This window comes from Ranitomeya variabilis, chromosome 4 (assembly GCF_051348905.1).
Source record: "Ranitomeya variabilis isolate aRanVar5 chromosome 4, aRanVar5.hap1, whole genome shotgun sequence".
Taxonomy (NCBI): Eukaryota; Metazoa; Chordata; class Amphibia; order Anura; family Dendrobatidae; genus Ranitomeya; species Ranitomeya variabilis.
Genome location: NC_135235.1, coordinates 752,181,115 through 752,207,833, shown reverse-complemented (window position 1 = coordinate 752,207,833; position 26,719 = coordinate 752,181,115). Strand labels below are relative to the sequence as shown.

Below are 26,719 nucleotides of genomic sequence, written 5' to 3'. Positions count from 1 at the left end.
AGTCCACAATGTATCGTCTGAAGAGTCGTAACAACACTCCATAGGCTTTCGCAGCCGCCACTGCCAGGCACACTAGTCCGCGAGACCGTTCATTTATGAACTGAAGTAACCTCAGTGATGCTAATGAGGTTACATCAGTTCGCAACGCCTGGGTCTCATGGAGCACCATGACCTGCAGTCCACGTGACCTGGCGGAATCGCTGTAGTAAATCGGACTGCCGCAGAGTGTAGACTGGCACTCCGAAGTACTGCAGTGATTGCGCCAGGTCATGCGGACTGCGCTCTGCATGACGCAGCAACTGTGAGGCCTGATAACCCTAAGGGAGCCTTTAAGGGAGAATTTAAGGTTACTAGAGTTCTCAACTGCTGGAAAATCTGGAGGTTGTGAACTCTGGTTACCTTAATTCATAGCCTCCAGGTATTCACGCAGCTATGAAAACCAGTAACCTTAAGGGCTCCATTAAGCTTTCTGGGCCTCACAGCTGTGTTTCATAGCTAATTCAATTTGCTTTGATTAGATTCAATCATCTCTACCAGTTACAAATGTCATGAAAATTTTTGCCAAAATTCATTACATCAATGACCACCAAGGGCAACAACCACTGTGTCATGAATTCATGGACTTCACAAGATGCTGATACCACCGAACTGTGACCAGCTTCTCTACAGTACAACTATACAATTAATGTTGAGGTTGGTGGCGTTCACTTCGCCATTGCCGGTAGCACCTAATCCATCCTAATTAATTACATATATGGCACCAGACAGGTTGTTTATAGCAGTTAATATGGCACTGCTCCTCTCCCAGGGAAGAAAAGCCTGTCATAAAGTCAGATTCTGTCTTAATGGCTTCAGACTCTGTAAACCATTACAGCCAAGGCATCTCCCTTATTGACTTCATAGTATCATTAGTGGGTAAGACGCGTATCATGAGGTTAGCCCGCTTTTTCAATTAAATTAATTGTAGTTCTGAATCCACACCATTGTCTGCATGACGCTTAAACCGCGGTAATCCTAACAAGTCTTATCTGGATTTACCGGGAGGCAAATCTTCTACTTATTACCTCCTTGAGTTTTAGCATTGTAGGACATTAGTAAGGTTCAAGAACCTTCTTCCTTCATCATGGGGAATAGCAAAAGTGGTGCCCTATCGAAAGAGATTCTGGAGGAACTTCAGTTGAACACCAAATTTACCCAGGAGGAGTTGTGTACTTGGTATCATTCCTTCTTGAAGGAGTGTCCGAGTGGAAGGATCTCCAAAACTCAGTTCGAAACTATCTACTCAAAGTTCTTTCCCGACGCTGATCCAAAAGCGTATGCCCAACATGTCTTCAGAAGCTTTGATGCCAACAACGACGGCACCTTGGACTTTAAGGAATATATGATCGCTCTTCATATGACCTCTTCTGGGAAGACTAACCAAAAATTAGAGTGGGCTTTCTCCTTATATGACGTGGACGGAAATGGGACCATCAATAAGCAAGAAGTTCTTGAAATCATCACGGTACGGTATTTATTCATCTCTTAGTACCATAAGAACACTACCAGTCCGGTAGACCCTTATGACCCAAAAGTGTCAAATTAAGAAAACAAAGGGCCTGGAATGAGAATTGCTCAATATTTGGTGTTCATAGTATTTTAAGATCTTATGTGTTTAGCGTTAAAGTAGCCAAAATGCATTTCTGTCTAATTTGGTCAAATCGAATATTTTGATAAAAAATTGTTTTTAGAATTTTAAATAGATTTTTGAAAAATAAATAGATTTTCAAAATTGCGAAATAAAATTTTAACCACAAATTTATGACAAAAATATAATTTTTTATAAATGTTAATATTACGAAATAATTAAGGGGCAAAGTTACATAATCTATTACGGGGAAGCAGAAATGTCGGGAACTCTTGAGCTTTCTTTCTGACAGTTCTATGTCATTTTTTAACTTAGATTTGTTTATGAAAAACTCTTAAAATACTCAATATTAATTTATATAAACCAGTTAATTTTATTTTTTTAAAGGTTAATCGATAATAAAAAAAACACTCAAAATGAATTTTTATTTGCATACAGTAAATTTGGTGAATTTTATTTTTCTTTTTTATGAGGTTATTTTTTCTAAAAATGATTGGACGGCAGAGATTTATCGCTCATTAATTGTTCCTTAAGTTCACTGCTCAATGTGACAGACTTACCGGTAATTAAAATAGATAAAATATTAAAGAATACTTATAGAAATTTTTAAAAAATCCAATTTCTATAAATTAAAATGGTAAAGAAATTACAAAATTCTTCCATTATTAATCAACTCTGAGGTTTTATTAAATGTTCATTACTTTGTTCTGAAGTTCAAATATATCTATTACATTGACGACCAATGTAACTTAGCCCGAGCTTATTTATCGGCTTTGCGCCATTTTTTATATTATTGATGTTGCTTATATTATTTTTTGTTTTTGATTTCTTCCTTTTATTTTATTTTTCTTCTTTAGTTTCAAGTTAAACATAATTTCTATTTCATATCTTATTTTTTATTTTATTCTGTCTTTTAAAAAATAAAAATTAAATTTCCATTTTTTCTTCACGTAATTATCTTCTAAAAATAACCAAACAAGTTCTTGATTGGAAGAGATCTTAAGAGTTTAGCACAAACTTTTTGAAAACACTTTGGAATTTCCGTGCTTTGAGAAAATAAAAAAAAATCACTTTTCTTCTCAGGCAATATTCAAAATGATTACTGCTGAAGACCAAAAACATCTACCGGACGATGAAAACACTCCGGACAGGAGGACCAATAAAATATGGGACTACTTTGGCAAAAAAGATGCTGGTAATTTTTACCTATGTGTAGTCACGTCCCGTAGAAGTGTTTCACTTTTGAAGTCTCTGGACACGACTAATATTGTTTTAAGCTTGTGCTAACTTGACTTATCTATGATACAATCCACAGAGTTAATAGAAGTTTCAGTTGTCCACAAAATGTTCAGAACATCCTATCCTACATTAAGGAGGTCAGTCATCAATGAACGAGGCTGCCTGGTGGGTTTCCTGATGGTAGACACAACCACAACATCCCATAACCATGGGCATCTTTAATGTATGAGCCATCAAAGCTTCCTCGGCTTGACCATCAACTGTAGAGGTCAATGGTCCATGGAAAAGTAGACTTCCATTAGGTCACATCTCTCTTTTCCTTGATTGGCTGATTAGCTGGGTCTTCCTGAAGTAGAGATGACCACAAGAATTATCAATAGTTGTGGCAAGAAAATGTGATGTCCACCATTGGTACTGCTACCCTAAGAGATGACTTAACACAGTGGATAATTCTTTAAAATGGTACCTTTTGTGTATCATCCAAAGAATTTCAACCTTGAACATTGGGCCTTAACGTGTTGGTGGATGATCTTCTGTACAATGTGGTTCACATTGTGTTTTAGTCTATGGTCAGTGGCTCTGTTGGAGCTTATATATGAAAATCTAGGATTCGGACATTTGTGGTATTGGGGTGGGCTCCAATACATAGATGATTGAGTCTTGGAGTCCACCTCAAGTAGGTAGATGTGGCCAAAAATGATTTCCGACAGAGCAGATGGTGACTGTTGGCATAATTGAGTCAATGGTCCAATCAGCTCAAACATTTCGAATAAAGTTTTCCAGGCTTTCACATGGAACTTTTGAAGGAGCTACTGACAGTAGACAATGTGAACCCAGTCTAAGGTTAACAGAGCTCATGAGGCAGAAGCATAGTGTGGGTGAGAAAGCCACTGGTCAGTTGCCCAGGGTGCCAAATTTAACAGTAGTACAAAATGTCCACCTCCTTATCTGCCCCCATTGTCAAGTGAGCTCAGACTCAACTGCACTTGGCCAATTCTTAGTGGACCAGTGCAGTGAGTGTTTGGCAAGATGACAAATCTTTTAGTATTTCATCATTTCTGTTGCTGCCTATGCAGACTGCATCAGTTATTGACGATCTCATCTCACCGGTAATATTACAGTTAGTGGTCACCATGCAGTAAGAAAAATTGTTGGAAGTTCTCATGCCATCTCTGGGATCTGGATCCTACCTGACCCATTTATTTCTGCTTCAGGAGGGCATACATGTGGTTGCCCCCTCTGTTGAAGTCTACTGGAGTTATGAAGATCCTGTGACTCCATTGAATGTTAAAAGAGACAGCGATATACATGTTTCTTCATGTCTTGTCAGCCGCATAGGATCACAGAATAGACACCAAAAGCATGGATGAACTTACCAAAGATGTTGGACGCTACAAGGACTTGTCTCATGTGTCCTCCCTATATTCTGATCTTATCTTTCCATATCTTCTCTATTGGAAATCCCAAGGTCCACCAATTGGATCTTCCAGTGTAAGGAATTGTCCCTTTAATTAGTGGTCTCCAGTGATGGTTTGTACATTAGAGATGAGCTAATAAATTCGCAGGAGCCATCAGTATTCTGTGGCCACCGGACAGGAGCCTACAAATCACTTCCTACCTGCTATAGTCCCAACGCCTCTTCTAATTTGTTGGCCTGATGAGACTTCATCGTTACGGAGTGATCCAACATAACAGTGTGCCCGGCCTACAAATCAGAAGTGTCACCAAGAATTTTGGCCGTTTGCAGCACTGCCGCCCGGTGACCACAGAATACTGACAAGGCTGCTGGACCTACGAACAAATTTGCTCATCTATATTCTTCATCCATTCAAGTAAGTTTACAGTTTAGTCTACCAGACCAGTTGTTTGACCATTGGTTCTTCTATCGACTTTGTAGATGACCCATTCAGATCACCTATGGATTTTCTATTTCCAGATAGACTCACGGAAGGAGAATTTATTCAGGGAATCATGAATAATAAAGAAATCCTGCGCCTGATCCAATTTGAACCTCAAAAAGTAAAGGACAAAAGAAAATAAAAGAAATAGTAACCCCTGAGTCCCTCTACACATATCAAAGACTGTCTACACCATCATGACCATGTCATCATGACCACCACTGAACCCGATAAGACACAGAGTCATCTGACACACTGGTCCTCCTTAAACATCTCATACCACTTGTGTCCCACGATATTGAGATCACTGGAATGTAATTAGGTCAAGGAATAATCCATGGATTGTATCGGTAGTCTTCTTATTTTCTGAAGGTCATGCTATAAGCTTAGTGTATGTGGAACAGGACAGAAGGAAGATACTGGAGACATGAGCAAACATAGAAATTCAAACATTTCCAAAAACATTTTCCTCTGATTAAAATAATTTTTTGGAATATACTTTTTTGTTTTGTTGAAGTCTTTTTCTTTTCTGCTTAGAAGTGAAAACACATGGGCTGTAGATTATTATTATTTTATTTTTATGGTACATAATGAATAAAAATAATTTTAAAAATTAACCCTATAACTTTAACTATTTTATGTCCATTTCTAATATAAAAACCTAAATTATTCAAGTCATAATCAATTTCAGCCTTTTCTTAGCTCTAATAAATTTTGCTTCCCCAATTGTAGTATGGTATTTTACTACTCTAGTCATAACTCCCTTAGAGCCTGTGGGTGTAAAGGCCCCGTCTCACTAAGCGATTTACCAACGATCACGACCAGCGATACGACCTGGCCGTGATCGTTGGTAAGTCGCTGTGTGGTCGCTGGGGAGCTGTCACACAGACCGCTCTCTCCAGCGACCAACGATCAGGGGAACGACTTCGGCATCGTTGAAACTGTCTTCAACGATGCCGAAGTCCCCCTGCAGCACCCGGGTAACCAGGGTAAACATCGGGTTACTAAGCGCAGGGCCGCGCTTAGTAACCCGATGTTTACCCTGGTTACCAAAAAAAACAAACAGTACATACTCGCCTTTCGGTGTCCAGGTCCCTTGCCGTCTGCTTCCTGCTCTGACTGAGATCCGGCCGTACAGTGAGAGCAGAGCGCAGCGGTGACGTCACCGCTGTGCTCTCACTTCTCACTGTACGGCCGGCAGTCAGTGAGAGCAGGAAGCAGACGGCAAGGGACCTGGACACCGAAAGGCGAGTATGTACTGTTTGTTTTTTTTGGTAACCAGGGTAAACATCGGGTTACTAAGCGCGGCCCTGCGCTTAGTAACCCGATGTTTACCCTGGTTACCAGTGAAGACATCGCTGGATCGGTGTCACACACACCGATTCAGCGATGTCAGCGGGGCCTCAACGACCAAAAAAAGGTCCAGGCCATTCCGACACGACCAGCGATCTCGCAGCAGGGGCCTGATCGCGGGTACGTGTCACACATAGCGAGATCGCTATGGAGGTCGCTGTTGCGTCACAAAACTTGTGACTCAGCAGCGATCTCGCTAGCGATCTCGCTATGTGAGACGGGGCCTTAAGCCTTTAAAATGTTTTTTAAAAAATGACTACCCATGATCTGAGATCGTTATCTCATGTGTCTTATTACAGTGACTGTTTCCTGTCCCTTTCTAACAAAACTATGGAATTCAAGCCTTTAGTTATCACTAATTTGTGCTTGTTCTAGAGGAATCCTCAAAGTTACTGCGCTAAAATCCCTTAGAGCCTGTGGGTGTAAACTTTTAAAACGTGTAAAAAAAACCACCACCCATGATCTGAGATCTTTATTTCAGGTGTCTTATTACAGGTTTTGTCCCTTTCTAACAAAACTGTGGAATCCCAGCCTTTACTTAGCACTAATTTGTTCTTGTTACAGAAGAATCCTCAAAGTTGCTGCTCTAAACTCCCTTAGAGCTTGTGAGTGTAAGCTTTTAAAATGTGTAAAAAAAAAGCACCACCCATGATCTGAGATAGTTATTTCAGATGTTTTATTACAGTGACTGTTTCCTGTCCCTTTCTAACAAAACGGTGGAATTCAAGCTTTTATTTATCACTAATTTGTGCTTGTTATAGAGGAATCCTCAAATGTACTGCTCTAGATTCCCTTAGAGCCTGGGGGTGTAACCTTTTAAAACATGTAATAAAAAAGCTCCACCCATGATCTGAGATCGTTATTTCAGGTGTATTATTTCAGTAACTGTTGCCTGTCCCTTTCTAACAAACCTGTAGAATCCCAGCCTTTACTTAGCAATAATTTTTGCTTGATCTAGAGCAATCCTCAAATTTATTGCTCTAAGCTCCCTTAGAACCTGTGGGTGTATGCCAATAGATCATATAGCTTTCCTTACCTTTTTTTTCTTAAGAAGCATCTATACAATCTCCTAACTTAGCCAAGTTATTTTTTCATGTCCCACTTCCTGACAGATTTCCTCATTAATGAATACAGATAAAATGAAAACATTTGGGAACTCGGAAACTTCTCCATCCCCGTGAATCATTTAGTGTTTTTTTGCCTGTATTTGGCTCATGAATTTTTAGAACTCATATATTAACTCTGAATTGGATTTGCCTGGTTTGGACGCCTCTTCTGGCTTTTCCCAACAATGGACACCCATGATGACCATTTTTTCAATTGTACTTGGGTCACGTGATCCATGATCATCATTTTTTAAGAAGGGGGTGAAAAAGCCGCCTGCAGCTCGCTGAGCTCAGAGCCTGGAGCTCCACAAGAACCAGACCAGAAGATAGAAGAAAGCTGAACCCTGTGGACACATTGCATCACTACATGACACGCTGACTATATGGTATCTGTATTGCACCATGACCTCGGCCCCCCACCCTAATTATACTCTGTGCGTGCCCCCACCCCACTATTTAAGTCTTCACCCCTTTCTCTAGAATCTCTATAGACTTTGTAGATTTTCTGAATGTTACAGAAGCAGATCCAATGTGATGTCCCGGGATCATGGTGTGATGTTTCCCGACAGATTGGGGACAATGGATAAAGAACATTAATCATCTCCTCCCCCGATGTAAGATGCCCCATCAATATCCGACATACGGGGAGAACGTTCTAGAACACTGCAAATATAGAAAAAGCTACAAGAATATGATACAATGTGTCACCTGCAAGGTCAATGCGCCAGCACCCCGAGTGTCAGTGTCATTATCCTGTACCCCGAGTGTCAGTGTCATTATCCTGTACCCCGAGTGTCAGTGTCATTATCCTGTACCCCGAGTGTCAGTGTCATTATCCTGTACCCCAGTGTCAGTGTCATTATCCTGTACCCCCAGTGTCAGTGTCATTATCCTGTACCCCCAGTGTCAGTGTCATTATCCTGTACCCCCAGTGTCAGTGTCATTATCCTGTACCCCAGTGTCAGTGTCATTATCCTGTACCCCGAGTGTCAGTGTCATTATCCTGTACCCCCAGTGTCAGTGTCATTATCCTGTACCCCCAGTGTCAGTGTCATTATCCTGTACCCCGAGTATCAGTGTCATTATCCTGTACCCCCAGTGTCAGTGTCATTATCCTGTACCCCCAGTGTCAGTGTCATTATCCTGTACCCAGAGTGTCAGTGTCATTATCCTGTACCCCGAGTGTCAGTGTCATTATCCTGTACCCCAGTGTCAGTGTCATTATCCTGTACCCCCAGTGTCAGTGTCATTATCCTGTACCCCCAGTGTCAGTGTCATTATCCTGTACCCCCAGTGTCAGTGTCATTATCCTGTACCCCAGTGTCAGTGTCATTATCCTGTACCCCGAGTGTCAGTGTCATTATCCTGTACCCCCAGTGTCAGTGTCATTATCCTGTACCCCCAGTGTCAGTGTCATTATCCTGTACCCCGAGTATCAGTGTCATTATCCTGTACCCCCAGTGTCAGTGTCATTATCCTGTACCCCCAGTGTCAGTGTCATTATCCTGTACCCCCAGTGTCAGTGTCATTATCCTGTACCCCCAGTGTCAGTGTCATTATCCTGTACCCCCAGTGTCAGTGTCATTATCCTGTACCCCGAGTGTCAGTGTCATTATCCTGTACCCCGAGTGTCAGTGTCATTATCCTGTACCCCGAGTGTCAGTGTCATTATCCTGTACCCCCAGTGTCAGTGTCATTATCCTGTACCCAGAGTGTCAGTGTCATTATCCTGTACCCCGAGTGTCAGTGTCATTATCCTGTACCCCCAGTGTCAGTGTAATTATCCTGTACCCCCAGTGTCAGTGTCATTATCCTGTACCCCGAGTATCAGTGTCATTATCCTGTACCCCGAGTGTCAGTGTCATTATCCTGTACCCCCAGTGTCAGTGTCATTATCCTGTACCCCCAGTGTCAGTGTCATTATCCTGTACCCCGAGTGTCAGTGTCATTATCCTGTACCCCCAGTGTCAGTGTCATTATCCTGTACCCCGAGTGTCAGTGTCATTATCCTGTACCCCCAGTGTCAGTGTCATTATCCTGTACCCCCAGTGTCAGCGTCAATATCCTGTACCCCAGTGTCAGTGTCATTATCCTGTACCCCCAGTGTCTGCGTCATTATCCTGTACCCCGAGTGTCAGTGTCATTATCCTGTACCCCGAGTGTCAGTGTCATTATCCTGTACCCCCAGTGTCAGTGTCATTATCTTGTACCCCCAGTGTCAGTGTCATTATCCTGTACCCCGAGTGTCAGTGTCATTATCCTGTACCCCCAGTGTCAGCGTCATTATCCTGTACCCCGAGTGTCAGTGTCATTATCCTGTACCCCGAGTGTCAGCGTCATTATCCTGTACCCCCAGTGTCAGTGTCATTATCCTGTACCCCAGTGTCAGTGTCATTATCCTGTACCCCAGTGTCAGTGTCATTATCCTGTACCCCAGTGTCAGTGTCATTATCCTGTACCCCCAGTGTCAGTGTCATTATCCTGCACCCCCAGTGTCAGTGTCATTATCCTGTACCCCGAGTGTCAGTGTCATTATCCTGTACCCCAGTGTCAGTGTCATTATCCTGTACCCCCAGTGTCAGTGTCATTATCCTGTACCCCGAGTGTCAGTGTCATTATCCTGTACCCCCAGTGTCAGTGTCATTATCCTGTACCCCAGTGTCAGTGTCATTATCCTGTACCCCGAGTGTCAGTGTCATTATCCTGTACCCCGAGTGTCAGTGTCATTATCCTGTACCCCCAGTGTCAGCGTCATTATCCTGTACCCCAGTGTCAGTGTCATTATCCTGTACCCCGAGTGTCAGTGTCATTATCCTGTACCCCGAGTGTCAGTGTCATTATCCTGTACCCCCAGTGTCAGTGTCATTATCCTGTACCCCAGTGTCAGTGTCATTATCCTGTACCCCCAGTGTCAGTGTCATTATCCTGTACCCCGAGTGTCAGTGTCATTATCCTGTACCCCGAGTGTCAGTGTCATTATCCTGTACCCCGAGTGTCAGTGCCATTATCCTGTACCCCAGTGTCAGCGTCATTATCCTGTACCCCCAGTGTCAGTGTCATTATCCTGTACCCCCAGTGTCATTATCCTGTACCCCCAGTGTCAGTGTCATCATCCTGTACCCCCAGTGTCAGTGTCATTATCCTGTACCCCGAGTGTCAGCGTCATTATCCTGTACCCCCAGTGTCAGTGTCATTATCCTGTACCCCCAGTGTCAGTGTCATTATCCTGTACCCCCAGTGTCAGTGTCATTATCCTGTACCCCAGTGTCAGCGTCATTATCCTGTACCCCCAGTGTCATTATCCTGTACCCCCAGTGTCAGTGTCATTACCCTGTACCCCCAGTGTCTGCGTCATAATCCTGTACCCCGAGTGTCAGTGTCATTATCCTGTACCCCCAGTGTCAGTGTCATTATCCTGTACCCCCAGTGTCAGTGTCATTATCCTGTACCCCAGTGTCAGTGTCATTATCCTGTACCCCCAGTGTCAGTGTCATTATCCTGTACCCCCAGTGTCAGTGTCATTATCCTGTACCCCAGTGTCAGCGTCATTATCCTGTACCCCCAGTGTCAGTGTCATTATCCTGTACCCCAGTGTCAGTGTCATTATCCTGTACCCCCAGTGTCATTATCCTGTACCCCCAGTGTCAGTGTCATTACCCTGTACCCCCAGTGTCTGCGTCATAATCCTGTACCCCGAGTGTCAGTGTCATTATCCTGTACCCCCAGTGTCAGTGTCATTATCCTGTACCCCCAGTGTCAGTGTCATTATCCTGTACCCCAGTGTCAGTGTCATTATCCTGTACCCCCAGTGTCAGCGTCATTATCCTGTACCCCGAGTGTCAGTGTCATTATCCTGTACCCCCAGTGTCAGTGTCATTATCCTGTACCCCCAGTGTCATTATCCTGTACCCCGAGTGTCAGTGTCATTATCCTGTACCCCGAGTGTCAGTGTCATTATCCTGTACCCCAGTGTCAGTGTCATTATCCTGCACCCCGAGTGTCAGTGTCATTATCCTGTACTCCGAGTGTCAGTGTCATTATCCTGTACCCCCAGTGTCAGTGTCATTATCCTGTACCCCCAGTGTCAGTGTCATTATCCTGTACCCCCAGTGTCAGTGTCATTATCCTGTACCCCGAGTGTCAGTGTCATTATCCTGTACCCCCAGTGTCAGTGTCATTATCCTGTACCCCCAGTGTCAGTGTCATTATCCTGTACCCCCAGTGTCAGTGTCATTATCCTGTACCCCCAGTGTCAGCGTCATTATCCTGTACCCCAGTGTCAGTGTCATTATCCTGCACCCCGAGTGTCAGTGTCATTATCCTGTACCCCGAGTGTCAGTGTCATTATCCTGTACCCCGGGTGTCAGTGTCATTATCCTGTACCCCCAGTGTCAGCGTCATTATCCTGTACCCCCAGTGTCAGTGTCATTATCCTGTACCCCCAGTGTCATTATCCTGTACCCCGAGTGTCAGTGTCATTATCCTGTACCCCGAGTGTCAGTGTCATTATCCTGTACCCCGAGTGTCAGTGTCATTATCCTGTACCTCCAGTGTCAGTGTCATTATCCTGTACCCCCAGTGTCAGTGTCATTATCCTGTACCCCGAGTGTCAGTGTCATTATCCTGTACCCCCAGTGTCAGTGTCATTATCCTGTACCCCGAGTGTCAGTGTCATTATCCTGTACCCCGAGTGTCAGCGTCATTATCCTGTACCCCCAGTGTCAGCGTCATTATCCTGTACCCCCAGTGTCAGCGTCATTATCCTGCACCCCGAGTGTCAGTGTCATTATCCTGTACCCCCAGTGTCAGTGTCATTATCCTGTACCCCGAGTGTCAGTGTCATTATCCTGTACCCCGAGTGTCAGCGTCATTATCCTGTACCCCGAGTGTCAGTGTCATTATCCTGTACCCCGAGTGTCAGTGTCATTATCCTGTACCCCCATTGTCAGTGTCATTATCCTGTACCCCGAGTGTCAGTGTCATTATCCTGTACCACGGGTGTCAGTGTCATTATCCTGTACCCCCAGTGTCAGTGTCATTATCCTGCACCCCCAGTGTCAGTGTCATTATCCTGTACCCCCAGTGTCAGTGTCATTATCCTGTACCCCCAGTGTCAGTGTCATTATCCTGTACCCCGAGTGTCAGTGTCATTATCCTGTACCCCGAGTGTCAGCGTCATTATCCTGTACCCCGAGTGTCAGTGTCATTATCCTGTACCCCGAGTGTCAGTGTCATTATCCTGTACCCCCATTGTCAGTGTCATTATCCTGTACCCCCAGTGTCAGTGTCATTATCCTGTACCCCGAGTGTCAGTGTCATTATCCTGTACCCCCATTGTCAGTGTCATTATCCTGTACCCCAGTGTCAGTGTCATTATCCTGTACCACGGGTGTCAGTGTCATTATCCTGTACCCCCAGTGTCAGTGTCATTATCCTGCACCCCCAGTGTCAGTGTCATTGTCCTGTACCCCGAGTGTCAGCGTCATTATCCTGTACCCCAGTGTCAGTGTCATTATCCTGCACCCCGAGTGTCAGTGTCATTATCCTGTACCCCGAGTGTCAGTGTCATTATCCTGTACCCCCAGTGTCAGTGTCATTATCCTGTACCCCGAGTGTCAGTGTCATTATCCTGTACCCCCAGTGTCAGCGTCATTATCCTGTACCCCCAGTGTCAGCGTCATTATCCTGTACCCCCAGTGTCAGTGTCATTATCCTGTACCCCCAGTGTCAGTGTCATTATCCTGTACCCCTAGTGTCAGTGTCATTATCCTGTACCCCCAGTGTCAGCGTCATTATCCTGTACCCCCAGTGTCAGTGTCATTATCCTGTACCCCGAGTGTCAGTGTCATTATCCTGTACCCCCAGTGTCAGCGTCATTATCCTGTACCCCCAGTGTCAGTGTCATTATCCTGTACCCCCAGTGTCAGTGTCATTATCCTGTACCCCCAGTGTCAGTGTCATTATCCTGTACCCCCAGTGTCAGTGTCATTATCCTGTACCCCCAGTGTCAGTGTCATTATCCTGTACCCCCAGTGTCAGCGTCATTATCCTGTACCCCCAGTGTCAGCGTCATTATCCTGTACCCCCAGTGTCAGTGTCATTATCCTGTACCCCCAGTGTCAGTGTCATTATCCTGTACCCCTAGTGTCAGTGTCATTATCCTGTACCCCCAGTGTCAGCGTCATTATCCTGTACCCCCAGTGTCAGTGTCATTATCCTGTACCCCGAGTGTCAGTGTCATTATCCTGTACCCCCAGTGTCAGCGTCATTATCCTGTACCCCCAGTGTCAGTGTCATTATCCTGTACCCCCAGTGTCAGTGTCATTATCCTGTACCCCCAGTGTCAGTGTCATTATCCTGTACCCCCAGTGTCAGTGTCATTATCCTGTACCCCCAGTGTCAGTGTCATTATCCTGTACCCCTAGTGTCAGTGTCATTATCCTGCACCCCGAGTGTCAGTGTCATTATCCTGTACCCCCAGTGTCAGTGTCATTATCCTGTACCCCGAGTGTCAGTGTCATTATCCTGTACCCCGAGTGTCAGTGTCATTATCCTGTACCCCCAGTGTCAGTGTCATTATCCTGTACCCCCAGTGTCAGTGTCATTATCCTGTACCCCCAGTGTCAGTGTCATTATCCTGTACCCCGAGTGTCAGTGTCATTATCCTGTACCCCGAGTGTCAGCGTCATTATCCTGTACCCCCAGTGTCATTATCCTGTACCCCGAGTGTCATTACCCTGTACCCCCAGTGTCAGCGTCATTATCCTGTACCCCAGTGTCAGTGTCATTATCCTGTACCCCAGTGTCAGTGTCATTATCCTGTACCCCAGTGTCAGTGTCATTATCCTGTACCCCAGTGTCAGTGTCATTATCCTGTACCCCGAGTGTCAGTGTCATTATCCTGTACCCCCAGTGTCAGTGTCATTATCCTGTACCCCCAGTGTCAGTGTCATTATCCTGTACCCCGAGTGTCAGTGTCATTATCCTGTACCCCGAGTGTCAGTGTCATTATCCTGTACCCCCAGTGTCAGTGTCATTATCCTGTACCCCCAGTGTCAGTGTCATTATCCTGTACCCCCAGTGTCAGTGTCATTATCCTGTACCCCGAGTGTCAGTGTCATTATCCTGTACCCCGAGTGTCAGCGTCATTATCCTGTACCCCCAGTGTCATTATCCTGTACCCCGAGTGTCATTACCCTGTACCCCCAGTGTCAGCGTCATTATCCTGTACCCCAGTGTCAGTGTCATTATCCTGTACCCCAGTGTCAGTGTCATTATCCTGTACCCCAGTGTCAGTGTCATTATCCTGTACCCCCAGTGTCAGTGTCATTATCCTGTACCCCCAGTGTCAGAGTCATTATCCTGTACCCCGAGTGTCAGTGTCATTATCCTGTACCCCGAGTGTCAGTGTCATTATCCTGTACCCCCAGTGTCAGTGTCATTATCCTGTACCCCCAGTGTCAGTGTCATTATCCTGTACCCCCAGTGTCAGTGTCATTATCCTGTACCCCGAGTGTCAGTGTCATTATCCTGTACCCCCAGTGTCAGTGTCATTATCCTGTACCCCCAGTGTCAGTGTCATTATCCTGTACCCCGAGTGTCAGTGTCATTATCCTGTACCCCCAGTGTCAGTATCATTATCCTGTACCCCCAGTGTCAGCGTCATTATCCTGTACCCCCAGTGTCATTATCCTGTACCCCGAGTGTCAGTGTCATTATCCTGTACCCCGAGTGTCAGTGTCATTATCCTGTACCCCCAGTGTCAGTGTCATTATCCTGTACCCCGAGTGTCAGTGTCATTATCCTGTACCCCCAGTGTCAGTGTCAGTATCCTGTACCCCAGTGTCAGCGTCATTATCCTGTACCCCGAGTGTCAGTGTCATTATCCTGTACCCCAGTGTCAGCGTCATTATCCTGTACCCCCAGTGTCAGTGTCATTATCCTGTACCCCGAGTGTCAGTGTCATTATCCTGTACCCCCAGTGTCAGTATCATTATCCTGTACCCCCAGTGTCAGCGTCATTATCCTGTACCCCCAGTGTCATTATCCTGTACCCCGAGTGTCAGTGTCATTATCCTGTACCCCGAGTGTCAGTGTCATTATCCTGTACCCCCAGTGTCAGTGTCATTATCCTGTACCCCCAGTGTCAGTATCATTATCCCGTACCCCCAGTGTCAGTGTCATTATCCTGTACCCCCAGTGTCAGTGTCATTATCCTGTACCCCCAGTGTCAGTGTCATTATCCTGTACCCCGAGTGTCAGTGTCATTATCCTGTACCCCCAGTGTCAGTGTCATTATCCTGTACCCCCAGTGTCAGTGTCATTATCCTGTACCCCCAGTGTCAGTGTCATTATCCTGTACCCCCAGTGTCAGTGTCATTATCCTGTACCCCGAGTGTCAGTGTCATTATCCTGTACCCCCAGTGTCAGTGTCAGTATCCTGTACCCCAGTGTCAGCGTCATTATCCTGTACCCCCAGTGTCAGTGTCATTATCCTGTACCCCCAGTGTCAGTGTCATTATCCTGTACCCCCAGTGTCAGTGTCATTATCCTGTACCCCCAGTGTCAGCGTCATTATCCTGTACCCCCAGTGTCAGTGTCATTATCCTGTACCCCGAGTGTCAGTGTCATTATCCTGTACCCCCAGTGTCAGTGTCAGTATCCTGTACCCCAGTGTCAGCGTCATTATCCTGTACCCCCAGTGTCAGTGTCATTATCCTGTACCCCCAGTGTCAGTGTCATTATCCTGTACCCCCAGTGTCAGTGTCATTATCCTGTACCCCGAGTGTCAGTGTCATTACCCTGTACCCCCAGTGTCAGTGTCATTATCCTGTACCCCGAGTGTCAGTGTCATTATCCTGTACCCCCAGTGTCAGTGTCATTACCCTGTACCCCCAGTGTATGCGTCATAATCCTGTACCCCGAGTGTCAGTGTCATTATCCTGTACCCCCAGTGTCATTATCCTGTACCCCCAGTGTCAGTGTCATTATCCTGTACCCCAGTGTCAGTGTCATTATCCTGTACCCCAGTGTCAGTGTCATTATCCTGTACCCCCAGTGTCATTATCCTGTACCCCGGGTGTCAGTGTCATTATCCTGTACCCCGGGTGTTAGTGTCATTATCCTGTACCCCCAGTGTCATTATCCTGTACCCCGAGTGTCAGTGTCATTATCCTGTACCCCGAGTGTCAGTGTCATTATCCTGTACCCCCAGTGTCAGTGTCATTATCCTGTACCCCCAGTGTCAGTGTCAGTATCCTGTACCCCAGTGTCAGTGTCATTATCCTGTACCCCCAGTGTCAGTGTCATTATCCTGTACCCCCAGTGTCAGTGTCATTATCCTGTACCCCGAGTGTCAGTGTCATTATCCTGTACCCCGAGTGTCAGTGTCATTATCCTGTACCCCGAGTGTCAGCGTCATTATCCTGTACCCCCAGTGTCAGCGTCATTATCCTGTACCCCCAGTGTCAGTGTCATTATCCTGCACCCCGAGTGTCAGTGTCATTATCCTGTACCCCCAGTGTCAGCGTCATTATCCTGTACCCCAGTGTCAGTGTCATTATCCTGCACCCCGAGTGTCAGTGTCATTATCCTGTACCCCCAGTGTCAGTGTCATTATCCTGCACCCCGAGTGTCAGTGTCATTATCCTGTACCCCGAGTGTCAGCGTCATTATCCTGTACCCCAGTGTCAGTGTCATTATCCTGTACCCCCAGTGTCAGTGTCATTATCCTGTACCCCCAGTGTCAGTGTCATTATCCTGTACCCCAGTGTCAGTGTCATTATCCTGTACCCCGAGTGTCAGTGTCATTATCCTGTACCCCGAGTGTCAGTGTCATTATCCTGTACCCCGAGTGTCAGTGTCATTATCCTGTACCCCAGTGTCAGTGTCATTATCCTGTACCCCAGTGTCAGTGTCATTATCCTGTACCCCGAGTGTCAGTGTCATTATCCTGTACCCCAGTGTCAGTGTCATTATCCTGTACCCCAGTGTCAGTGTCATTATCCTGTACCCCCAGTGTCAGTGTCATTATCCTGTACCCCAGTGTCAGTGTCACTATCCTGTACCCCCAGTGTCAGTGTCATTATCCTGTACCCCCAGTGTCATTATCCTGTACCCCCAGTGTCAGTGTCATTATCCTGTACCCCCAGTGTCAGCGTCATTATCCTGTACCCCCAGTGTCAGTGTCATTATCCTGTACCCCCAGTGTCATTATCCTGTACCCCCAGTGTCAGTGCCATTATCCTGCACCCCGAGTGTCAGTGTCATTATCCTGTACCCCGAGTGTCAGTGTCATTATACTGTACCCCCAGTGTCAGTGTCATTATCCTGTACCCCCAGTGTCATTATCCTGTACCCCGAGTGTCAGTGTCATTATCCTGTACCCCGAGTGTCAGTGTCATTATCCTGTACCCCCAGTGTCAGTGTCATTATCCTGTACCCCCAGTGTCAGTGTCATTATCCTGTACCCCCAGTGTCAGTGTCATTATCCTGCACCCCGAGTGTCAGTGTCATTATCCTGTACCCCGAGTGTCAGTGTCATTATCCTGTACCCCCAGTGTCAGTGTCATTATCCTGTACCCCAGTGTCAGTGTCATTATCCTGTACCCCGAGTGTCAGTGTCATTATCCTGTACCCCGAGTGTCAGTGTCATAATCCTGTACCCCCAGTGTCAGTGTCATTATCCTGTACCCCGAGTGTCAGTGTCATTATCCTGTACCCCCAGTGTCAGTGTCATTATCCTGTACCCCCAGTGTCAGTGTCATTATCCTGTACCCCGAGTGTCAGTGTCATAATCCTGTACCCCCAGTGTCAGTGTCATTATCCTGTACCCCCAGTGTCAGTGTCATTATCCTGTACCCCCAGTGTCAGTGTCATTATCCTGTACCCCGAGTGTCAGTGTCATTATCCTGTACCCCAGTGTCAGTGTCATTATCCTGTACCCCCAGTGTCAGTGTCATTATCCTGTACCCCCAGTGTCAGTGTCATTATCCTGTACCCCCAGTGTCAGTGTCATTATCCTGTACCCCCAGTGTCAGTGTCATTATCCTGTACCCCCAGTGTCAGTGTCATTATCCTGTACCCCCAGTGTCAGTGTCATTATACTGTACCCCCAGTGTCAGTGTCATTATCCTGTACCCCCAGTGTCAGTATCATTATCCTGTACCCCGAGTGTCAGTGTCATTATCCTGTACCCCCAGTGTCAGTGTCATTATCCTGTACCCCCAGTGTCAGCGTCATTATCCTGCACCCCGAGTGTCAGTGTCATTATCCTGTACCCCGAGTGTCAGCGTCATTATCCTGTACCCCGAGTGTCAGTGTCATTATCCTGTACCCCGAGTGTCAGTGTCATTATACTGTACCCCCAGTGTCAGTGTCATTATCCTGCACCCCGAGTGTCAGTGTCATTATCCTGTACCCCGAGTGTCAGTGTCATTATACTGTACCCCCAGTGTCAGTGTCATTATCCTGTACCCCGAGTGTCAGTGTCATTATCCTGTACCCCGAGTGTCAGTGTCATAATCCTGTACCCCCAGTGTCAGTGTCATTATCCTGTACCCCGAGTGTCAGTGTCATTATCCTGTACCCCCAGTGTCAGTGTCATAATCCTGTACCCCCAGTGTCAGTGTCATTATCCTGTACCCCGAGTGTCAGTGTCATAATCCTGTACCCCCAGTGTCAGTGTCATTATCCTGTACCCCCAGTGTCAGTGTCATTATCCTGTACCCCCAGTGTCAGTGTCATTATCCTGTACCCCGAGTGTCAGTGTCATTATCCTGTACCCCGAGTGTCAGTGTCATTATCCTGTACCCCCAGTGTCAGTGTCATAATCCTGTACCCCCAGTGTCAGTGTCATTATCCTGTACCCCGAGTGTCAGTGTCATTATCCTGTACCCCCAGTGTCAGTGTCATTATCCTGTACCCCCAGTGTCAGTGTCATTATCCTGTACCCCCAGTGTCAGTGTCATTATCCTGTACCCCGAGTGTCAGTGTCATTATACTGTACCCCCAGTGTCAGTGTCATTATCCTGTACCCCGAGTGTCAGTGTCATTATCCTGTACCCCGAGTGTCAGTGTCATTATCCTGTACCCCCAGTGTCAGTGTCATTATCCTGTACCCCCAGTGTCAGTGTCATTATCCTGTACCCCAGTGTCAGTGTCATTATCCTGTACCCCCAGTGTCAGTGTCATTATCCTGTACCCCCAGTGTCAGTGTCATTATCCTGTACCCCGAGTGTCAGTGTCATTATCCTGTACCCCAGTGTCAGTGTCATTATCCTGTACCCCCAGTGTCAGTGTCATTATCCTGTACCCCCAGTGTCAGCGTCATTATCCTGTACCCCCAGTGTCAGTATCCTGTACCCCGAGTGTCAGTGTCATTATCCTGTACCCCCAGTGTCAGTGTCATTATCCTGTACCCCGAGTGTCAGTGTCATTATCCTGTACCCCCAGTGTCAGCGTCATTATCCTGTACCCCCAGTGTCAGTGTCATTATCCTGTACCCCCAGTGTCATTATCCTGTACCCCCAGTGTCAGTGTCAGTATCCTGTACCCCGAGTGTCAGTGTCATTATCCTGTACCCCCAGTGTCAGTGTCATTATCCTGTACCCCCAGTGTCATTATCCTGTACCCCCAGTGTCAGTGTCATTATCCTGTACCCCGAGTGTCAGTGTCATTATCCTGTACCCCGAGTGTCAGTGTCATTATCCTATACCCCCAGTGTCAGTGTCATTATCCTGTACCCCCAGTGTCAGTGTCATTATCCTGTACCCCCAGTGTCAGTGTTATTATCCTGTACCCCGAGTGTCAGTGTCATTATCCTGTACCCCCAGTGTCATTATCCTGTACCCCCAGTGTCAGTGTCATTATCCTGTACCCCAAGTGTCAGTGTCATTATCCTGTACCCCCAGTGTCATTATCCTGTACCCCCAGTGTCAGCGTCATTATCCTGTACCCCGAGTGTCAGTGTCATTATCCTGTACCCCGAGTGTCAGTGTCATTATCCTGTACCCCCAGTGTCAGTGTCATTATCCTGTACCCCGAGTGTCAGTGTCATTATCCTGTACCCCGAGTGTCAGTGTCATTATCCTGTACCCAGAGTGTCAGTGTCATTATCCTGTACCCCCAGTGTCAGTGTCATTATCCTGTACCCCCAGTGTCAGCGTCATTATCCTGTACTCCGAGTGTCAGTGTCATTATCCTGTACCCCCAGTGTCAGTGTCATTATCCTGTACCCCGAGTGTCAGTGTCATTATCCTGTACCCAGAGTGTCAGTGTCATTATCCTGTACCCCGAGTGTCAGTGTCATTATCCTGTACCCAGAGTGTCAGTGTCATTATCCTGTACCCCCAGTGTCAGTGTCATTATCCTGTACCCCCAGTGTCAGTGTCATTATCCTGTACCCCGAGTGTCAGTGTCATTATCCTGTACCCCCAGTATCAGTGTCATTATCCTGTACCCCGAGTGTCAGTGTCATTATCCTGTACCCCCAGTGTCAGCGTCATTATCCTGTATCCCCAGTGTCAGTGTCATTATCCTGTACCCCCAGTGTCAGTGTCATTATCCTGTACCCCGAGTGTCAGTGTCATTATCCTGTACCCCCAGTGTCAGTGACATTATCCTGTACCCCCAGTATCAGTGTCATTATCCTGTACCCCCAGTGTCAGTGTCATTATCCTGTACCCACAGTGTCAGTGTCATTATCCTGTACCCCGAGTGTCAGTGTCATTATCCTGTACCCCCAGTGTCAATGTTATTATCCTGTACCCCCAGTGTCAGTGTCATTATCCTGTACCCCCAGTGTCATTATCCTGTACCCCAGTGTCAGTATCCTGTACCCCCAGTGTCAGTGTAATTATCCTGTACCCCCAGTGTCAGTGTCATTGGAGCGCCCCCACTGCCGCAGGGCTGAGGGGTACCCGGTACCGGGCCTCTCTGTTTCGGTTCTGGGAGTGTCACGGTGGCTAGACCCGGTCCGTGACCCTGCTAAGGGGCGTCCAGTGAAAGTTGAGAGTGATAATGTGTGGTGCAGGTTGCGATGAATAACGAGGACACCAGGTTGCAGTCTCTTTACCTCTGACTGCAGAGACCCGTGTGTCGTAAACCGTGCCTTCCCCCGTCCCACCACTCCGTAATAAAAGATACCAAGAAACCTGGATGGGTTGAACAGGTCGGTCACAATTTATTTTGCAAAGTAGAGAAGGGCAATTACATTTCGCGACGGACTCATTGCTGAAGGCCCCAGCCGACGACCGCTGGGCCAACAAGCCGATGAGAGGTTACGAACCTTTGCCCCCCTCTACCTACCGCCACGGAGGATCATGTGTATTACCTACACAGGACTCCGACCCCCCACACAACCTCGTTAGAGCCTGTTCAACACCATCCCGCAAACCCTACGAAAATATGTCAAACCCGACGTCCGTGAGGTGGATGCCATCCGGTCTTAGTGAAGCTACATTGTTCCCTTCTAGCTCTTGGTGGCGAACCACAATGCCGTAATTTTCTCTCACCAACTTCGACGTCTTTGTGTTAATCCTTTTTCTTGAGTTTTCGATGGCTTTCACGTCCTTGGCTCCGTGCCAAACCGCTCGAGGTATTATCTCAGACCACACCACCACCATATCCGGTAATAAACAAACAAACCGTTCGACATCTGTTGACCTTACTGTGTACAGCTCGGCCCCTTTTCGTTTGCCCAAATCATTGCCTCCGGCATGTAGCACCAGCACCACCAGCCCCTTGGCCCTCTTGGCGATGTCGACCATCTCCGGGAAGATCTGACGCCACCGGAGCCCTTTGATGCCTCTCCAGTTGACTTCCAGCTTGGGAAGCCAACATTTGTTCCGCCCGGCCGCAGTTTGGCTCTTTCGTACGCCCAGTAGGCAAAAGAATGCCCCACTACCCAAACTGTGGGCTTAAAGCTGCCTGTAAGAGACAAAAGTGTTAAAGCAGGTCTGGTCTTATGTATCTGGCAAAGCATGCGGATTTCCAGCGGCCCATTCTCTGCACCTCCACTTCCGATACCCCCGCTCTAGCTGCTTCGGTAGCCGCCCCTCTTTGGAAGGAATGTGTCCCATATTCTCTCGGAGCCACGCCGACTGCCTCTAGGCACTGTCTAAAAATCGCTTGAAATTGATATTTTGTAAGAGGGGACCCGTCGGTGTGTGAAAGAAAAAATCTACCCGAATGTCTTACTACCGCATAGTGTTTAACTATTTTTACGGGGCATATAGGGCCGTCTGACGCCTTGCCCAATACCCATGTCCCCTTCCCGGTGGGGTCGCATTTGGATCTCCGTACTCTAATGCGCAGAGCTTTGCTGCATATGATGAGGTCTTCGTTGATTAAACCGCCTACTGATGCTGTTTTTTGACTGCGGCACTAATTCACTGACGCGAAGCGCCCCGAAGAAGGCGATTGCGTACGCCGCAGATATCAGGGTTGCCTCGTATTGTGGCTTGCACACTGATGAAGATATTGCAATTATGTCGTGCAGTAGCCGTAAGGAAACTGGGCGACGGCATTCCTGGCTAGGTTGAAGCCTTCTCCAGCCTTTAACGGCTTGTTTGATGAAAAATATTTGGTTACGTCCACCCACCCCAGCAGCTGAACGAATGAGGCTATTCCCTATAGATGACGTTGCGCTAATGTCCCTTACGCACCTCTCCGCCCGAGCCATTGTAAGAGTTCTACTAAGACGTCGCATCTCGCCCGGTCGCACCTATCGACTGGTCTTCCTTGCGTTAGCGAGCACCACTCCTCCCACGCCTTACCGTAAACCTGCCAAGTCGCCAGTGTCACTGAAGCGCGGATCAAGGGCATCAGTGATTGGCCACCATGTCCCAGAGGGAAGGAGGACATCGTAGGCCCGACGTTTGCTCCCTGGGGAGGAAGAGTTTGAATGCCTGCCAATCGGAAGATAACAAAGTTAAACAATTCTTTCATCTACAGTCGCTGTAAATGTAGCCCGGCACCAGATGTTGTGTTTCAGGCATAGTAGTGCCAGGCGTCGCAACAGCGCGAGTGCTGGCTGAGAAGAAGAGGGCATGCTGTTTAGGGCTTTTGCTGTTCTCAGCTGTTTGGTTAGAAATCTAATGTTTGTATTTTCCAATTGGGCCCCCATAGCTCGACTGATGTTACTATTGCCAAAATTTCTACCAGTGCTGGGTCACGGCCCCATGCGGCCGTGGTCCATAGTTCAGGCCATTGGCCTTTTCACCACTGGTCCTTGTAGATTGCCGCGAAACCATCTGTAATATTTCCACCGACCATTAGGCCTAAATCTTTGTTTGGCGTCTCCCGCGCCATAAACTTGTAGGACTTCCGGAATGTCCTCCAGACCAGCAAGTCTGCCTTCAGGGAGCGGTTGAGTCTAATTTCTAGTATGTTGAAGAAACCGTATGTAAAGCTGGGGTTTAATTGATGATTGGTATGTCAAGCCCATCAATAATCTCATTTACTGTCCTCTGAGCACATTCCCCGGGACCTGTATTCATTGCCCGCATTATGAAACCATATTTCACCCGTTCTCAAAGTCCACCTCAGGGACCCTTGTTCCACCGTCCGCTGAGCCCCAGACCATTGAGTTCGCCAAATGAAAAACACTCACCGCTATCTGATTCTGGCAGAGTGACTCCCATTGATGGAGGAACTCCTGCTCCAGTGTAGTTTATTCTCATTTGCCAGTAAAAGCCTGTTCGGCATTGATTTATCATTGATTCGTCATAGTCGTAGTAACCGCCTTTTTCGGCATCGATTCAAGTAACCACCTTTTCGGCGTTAATTCATTATTGATCATACCCTGCACACCGATTGTGTGCTCCGACTCCTGTGTAGCTCGTTTGTAAACCCTTCAGTTGAAGGATGAAAAACCGGCTCCTGTTGGTTGGACTGGCTGGTAGCCCTGGGTGAAGATTCACTCAGGCTGTCAGTCAGCGATGGAGCACACAATGATTTTAATGGGCCCACCATCGAGCCTAGTTCTACTCCTTTTGTAAAATCTTGGGGAATTCGCGTGCTGATTTTAACTTGGGACTGGGTTCGAAGGGGATATAGAAGCCGTATTTAAAGCAGAAATGTGGCTGTTGCGCTGCTTTTTATTGGGATAATGGTTTAGCCATGGGCCCATCGCGGTTATGTTCGCCGGGGTGAAAACCTCGCAGGCGCTCTGTTTGCTTGGCGGGTACACCTGGATGCAGGGTGTCCACCTCCGCAGGAGGAGCAATATCTCCACGTATTCATTACCCCAAACTTTCTGCTTCGTCTCTAAGTCTACGTGCGCTCCCAGAAAATTACTTTCACGGGGGATAGAACTCAAGTTGTCTATATCAGAAAACAGGAGCTTAACCACTCAGCCATCAGCTCAACTGGCGTAACCAAACGTCCGTCGGACCATATGTCTACGTAAGCATTATCCCAAATTTTTTGCTTTGTCTCTAGCTCAACGTGCGCTCCTAGCGGGCTAACTCCACAGAAAAATGCATCCTTGTGCAGACTAGCTGCTTGGGTGGTGCTAGTGTCAGTTGGTACGCCTGGGCGTGTCAACTGCTGAACTAGGGTCTTAATAGCGGCTGCCAGCTCGCTTTCTCCCGCATTTCGTATTGTAGAGTGCTCACCGACATCAAAGAACTCACCGCTGTCAGATGCAGGCCGAGTGTCTCCGGACGGAGGTACTCTGGCTAATGCCGTGGCGCTGTCCTGGTGCTGGCCGCCCACCCAGGAGGATGAAGATGGCAGGCCAGCGGCCAGCGCCGTGGCACGGGGATGTATTCTGCTGCATTGTGTCTTGTGCCGAGCGTCCCCCGGAGAGGGAGGTGCTCCGGCTTCTATTGTTTCAATGGTTCGGTGCTGGCTGGTGGACCGGGGAGGTACGTATGGCATGTCTCCCCGTACGTCAGCCCAGGACGGAGCACGTGACGGATGACATCTGTCGTGTGCTCGAGGATGAGAGGCTATTGGGGCTCCGACCTCTGCCTGGTCCGTAACGGGGGGTGTCAGTGTCTGTTCCCAACGGGTACCCGCTCTGGGTGTCCGGTGAGACCGCCGTCTTTCGGCATGCGACCGGTACCGCCCGTTGTAACTTCCCGATGTATCTGAGCCGGTTGTGGATGGCGAGCGCCATCCGAAGGAGCGGGATCTATGGTGGCTCCTGCGGCTCCTTTGTGAGTGGTGTCGGCGTTTGGAGTGGGAATGCCGACAGCTAGAGGGACAGCGAGGACGGTGGTGAGAGTCTACTGATGAGGGTGAGGACGATCTGCGGCATCTATGCCTGCGATCGCCCTGTCTAGGGGTTGTGTTAGGTGCATTTACCTCGGGAGTAGGGGGGACGTTACCTTGGCCATGGGGCGTGAGCGGCGGTGCAGGGGGTAGGGCCGGGGAAGGTGCGGAGACTATAAAGGCTGGCACCGCAGGGTGACCGCAGAAGGGCGGGGACTGATAGGAAACTGTCTGCGATTTGCGTTTGGGAGCATGGGGGTGTTGGCGGCGCATAATTTATTGCAGCTGTGTTAGTGTTTGGTGCGACTGTGTGCGTGTTTGGTGCGTACATTCCTGGCTGCGGAGCGTGCTGGCTGGTCTGGATAGACCAGTCATCACGCTCCGCGGCCGTGTTCGTGGCTCTGGCCCCCGACTGCCTGCTCCCCCGCACAGGCAACGCCGATGTGCCTGCTGGGGGGACATGGCGGGCAAGGGGTGGGCTGGCCAGAGGCCCACGGTGGTGCAGTCCTGTTCTGGTAGGGGCCGGTCCAGCGCTCTGTGGTGGGTACCGGCACGGGGGGCTAGTGAGCGCTGTCTGAGAGGCGCCCCCAGACCGATTTGGCGGGTTGGGGCCCCACAGACTAAAGTTGCGCTGCTGCTGCCTCCCGGGGAGTAAGTGGGCGGGGTTTGGCGGTCCCATGCCGGCATCAAGGAGGGGAGACTCCCTGACGCTGCAGGGGACTCGCGGTGTGCCTGGGCTGGCTGCCCCCGCTGCCCCCCGGTCCTCTTGAGCGGCTGGCGTGCCGCCGAGGACCCCGAGGCAGCGGGCGATCCCCTGCCTGCCTCCGCAGCGCTGAATGTCTGCCGGGAGGAAGTGGGGCCGGAAGTGGGTGTGTCCTCTGGGAGGCAGGGCGGCCTGTGTAAGAGGGGGAGGCTGCCACTATGTGCGCCAGGCCCTGAGCCTTAGATTGGGGACCGGAAGTGACCGGGGCCCGGGCGCACTTGTAGTTAGGAGCGGGCGCTTGGCACCGGCGGGCAGCGGAGCCCGAAGTAGACGTTGCGACGCCCGGAGCCGCACGTGGGGCAGAAGCGCGGCGGCTAGTCAGCGCCGGGTCTGCTCCAACACGCAGGCGCTCGGGAGGACGGGAGGAACGCCCCGAGCGTCTACCTGGCGTCGCAGCTGCACCATGATCAGCGGGAGCTGAGAGAGGAGGCCCAGGGGGACCGGGGTCCGCGATGGACAACAAGGGCAGGCGAGTGGGGGTTAGCCGCGCTGGGGAGACAGGAGAGAAAGAGAC

At 48.4% G+C, this 26,719-nt stretch overlaps 1 protein-coding gene across 1 annotated transcript; it reads left to right on the top strand.

The window, feature by feature from the left end:
• Nucleotides 1–1,108: 1,108 nt before the first annotated feature.
• On the top strand, nt 1,109–5,313 carry RCVRN (recoverin). Its single transcript, XM_077257845.1, has 3 exons — nt 1,109–1,504; nt 2,711–2,822; nt 4,803–5,313. Exons 1-3 carry the CDS (start codon nt 1,124–1,126, stop codon nt 4,904–4,906), a joined length of 597 nt encoding a protein of 198 aa, XP_077113960.1. The 5' UTR covers nt 1,109–1,123; the 3' UTR covers nt 4,907–5,313.
• Nucleotides 5,314–26,719: the final 21,406 nt, after the last annotated feature.

What these genes read in the sequence shown, in the direction of transcription:
- RCVRN (XM_077257845.1), top strand. Translation starts at nt 1,124, where the DNA reads ATGGGGAATAGCAAAAGTGGTGCCCTATCGAAAGAGATTCTGGAGGAA. An exon ending in AAGTTCTTGAAATCATCACG is followed by an intron (nt 1,505 to 2,710) that starts GTACGGTATTTA and finishes TTTTCTTCTCAG; the next exon opens with GCAATATTCAAAATGATTAC. An exon ending in CTTTGGCAAAAAAGATGCTG is followed by an intron (nt 2,823 to 4,802) that starts GTAATTTTTACC and finishes TTCTATTTCCAG; the next exon opens with ATAGACTCACGGAAGGAGAA.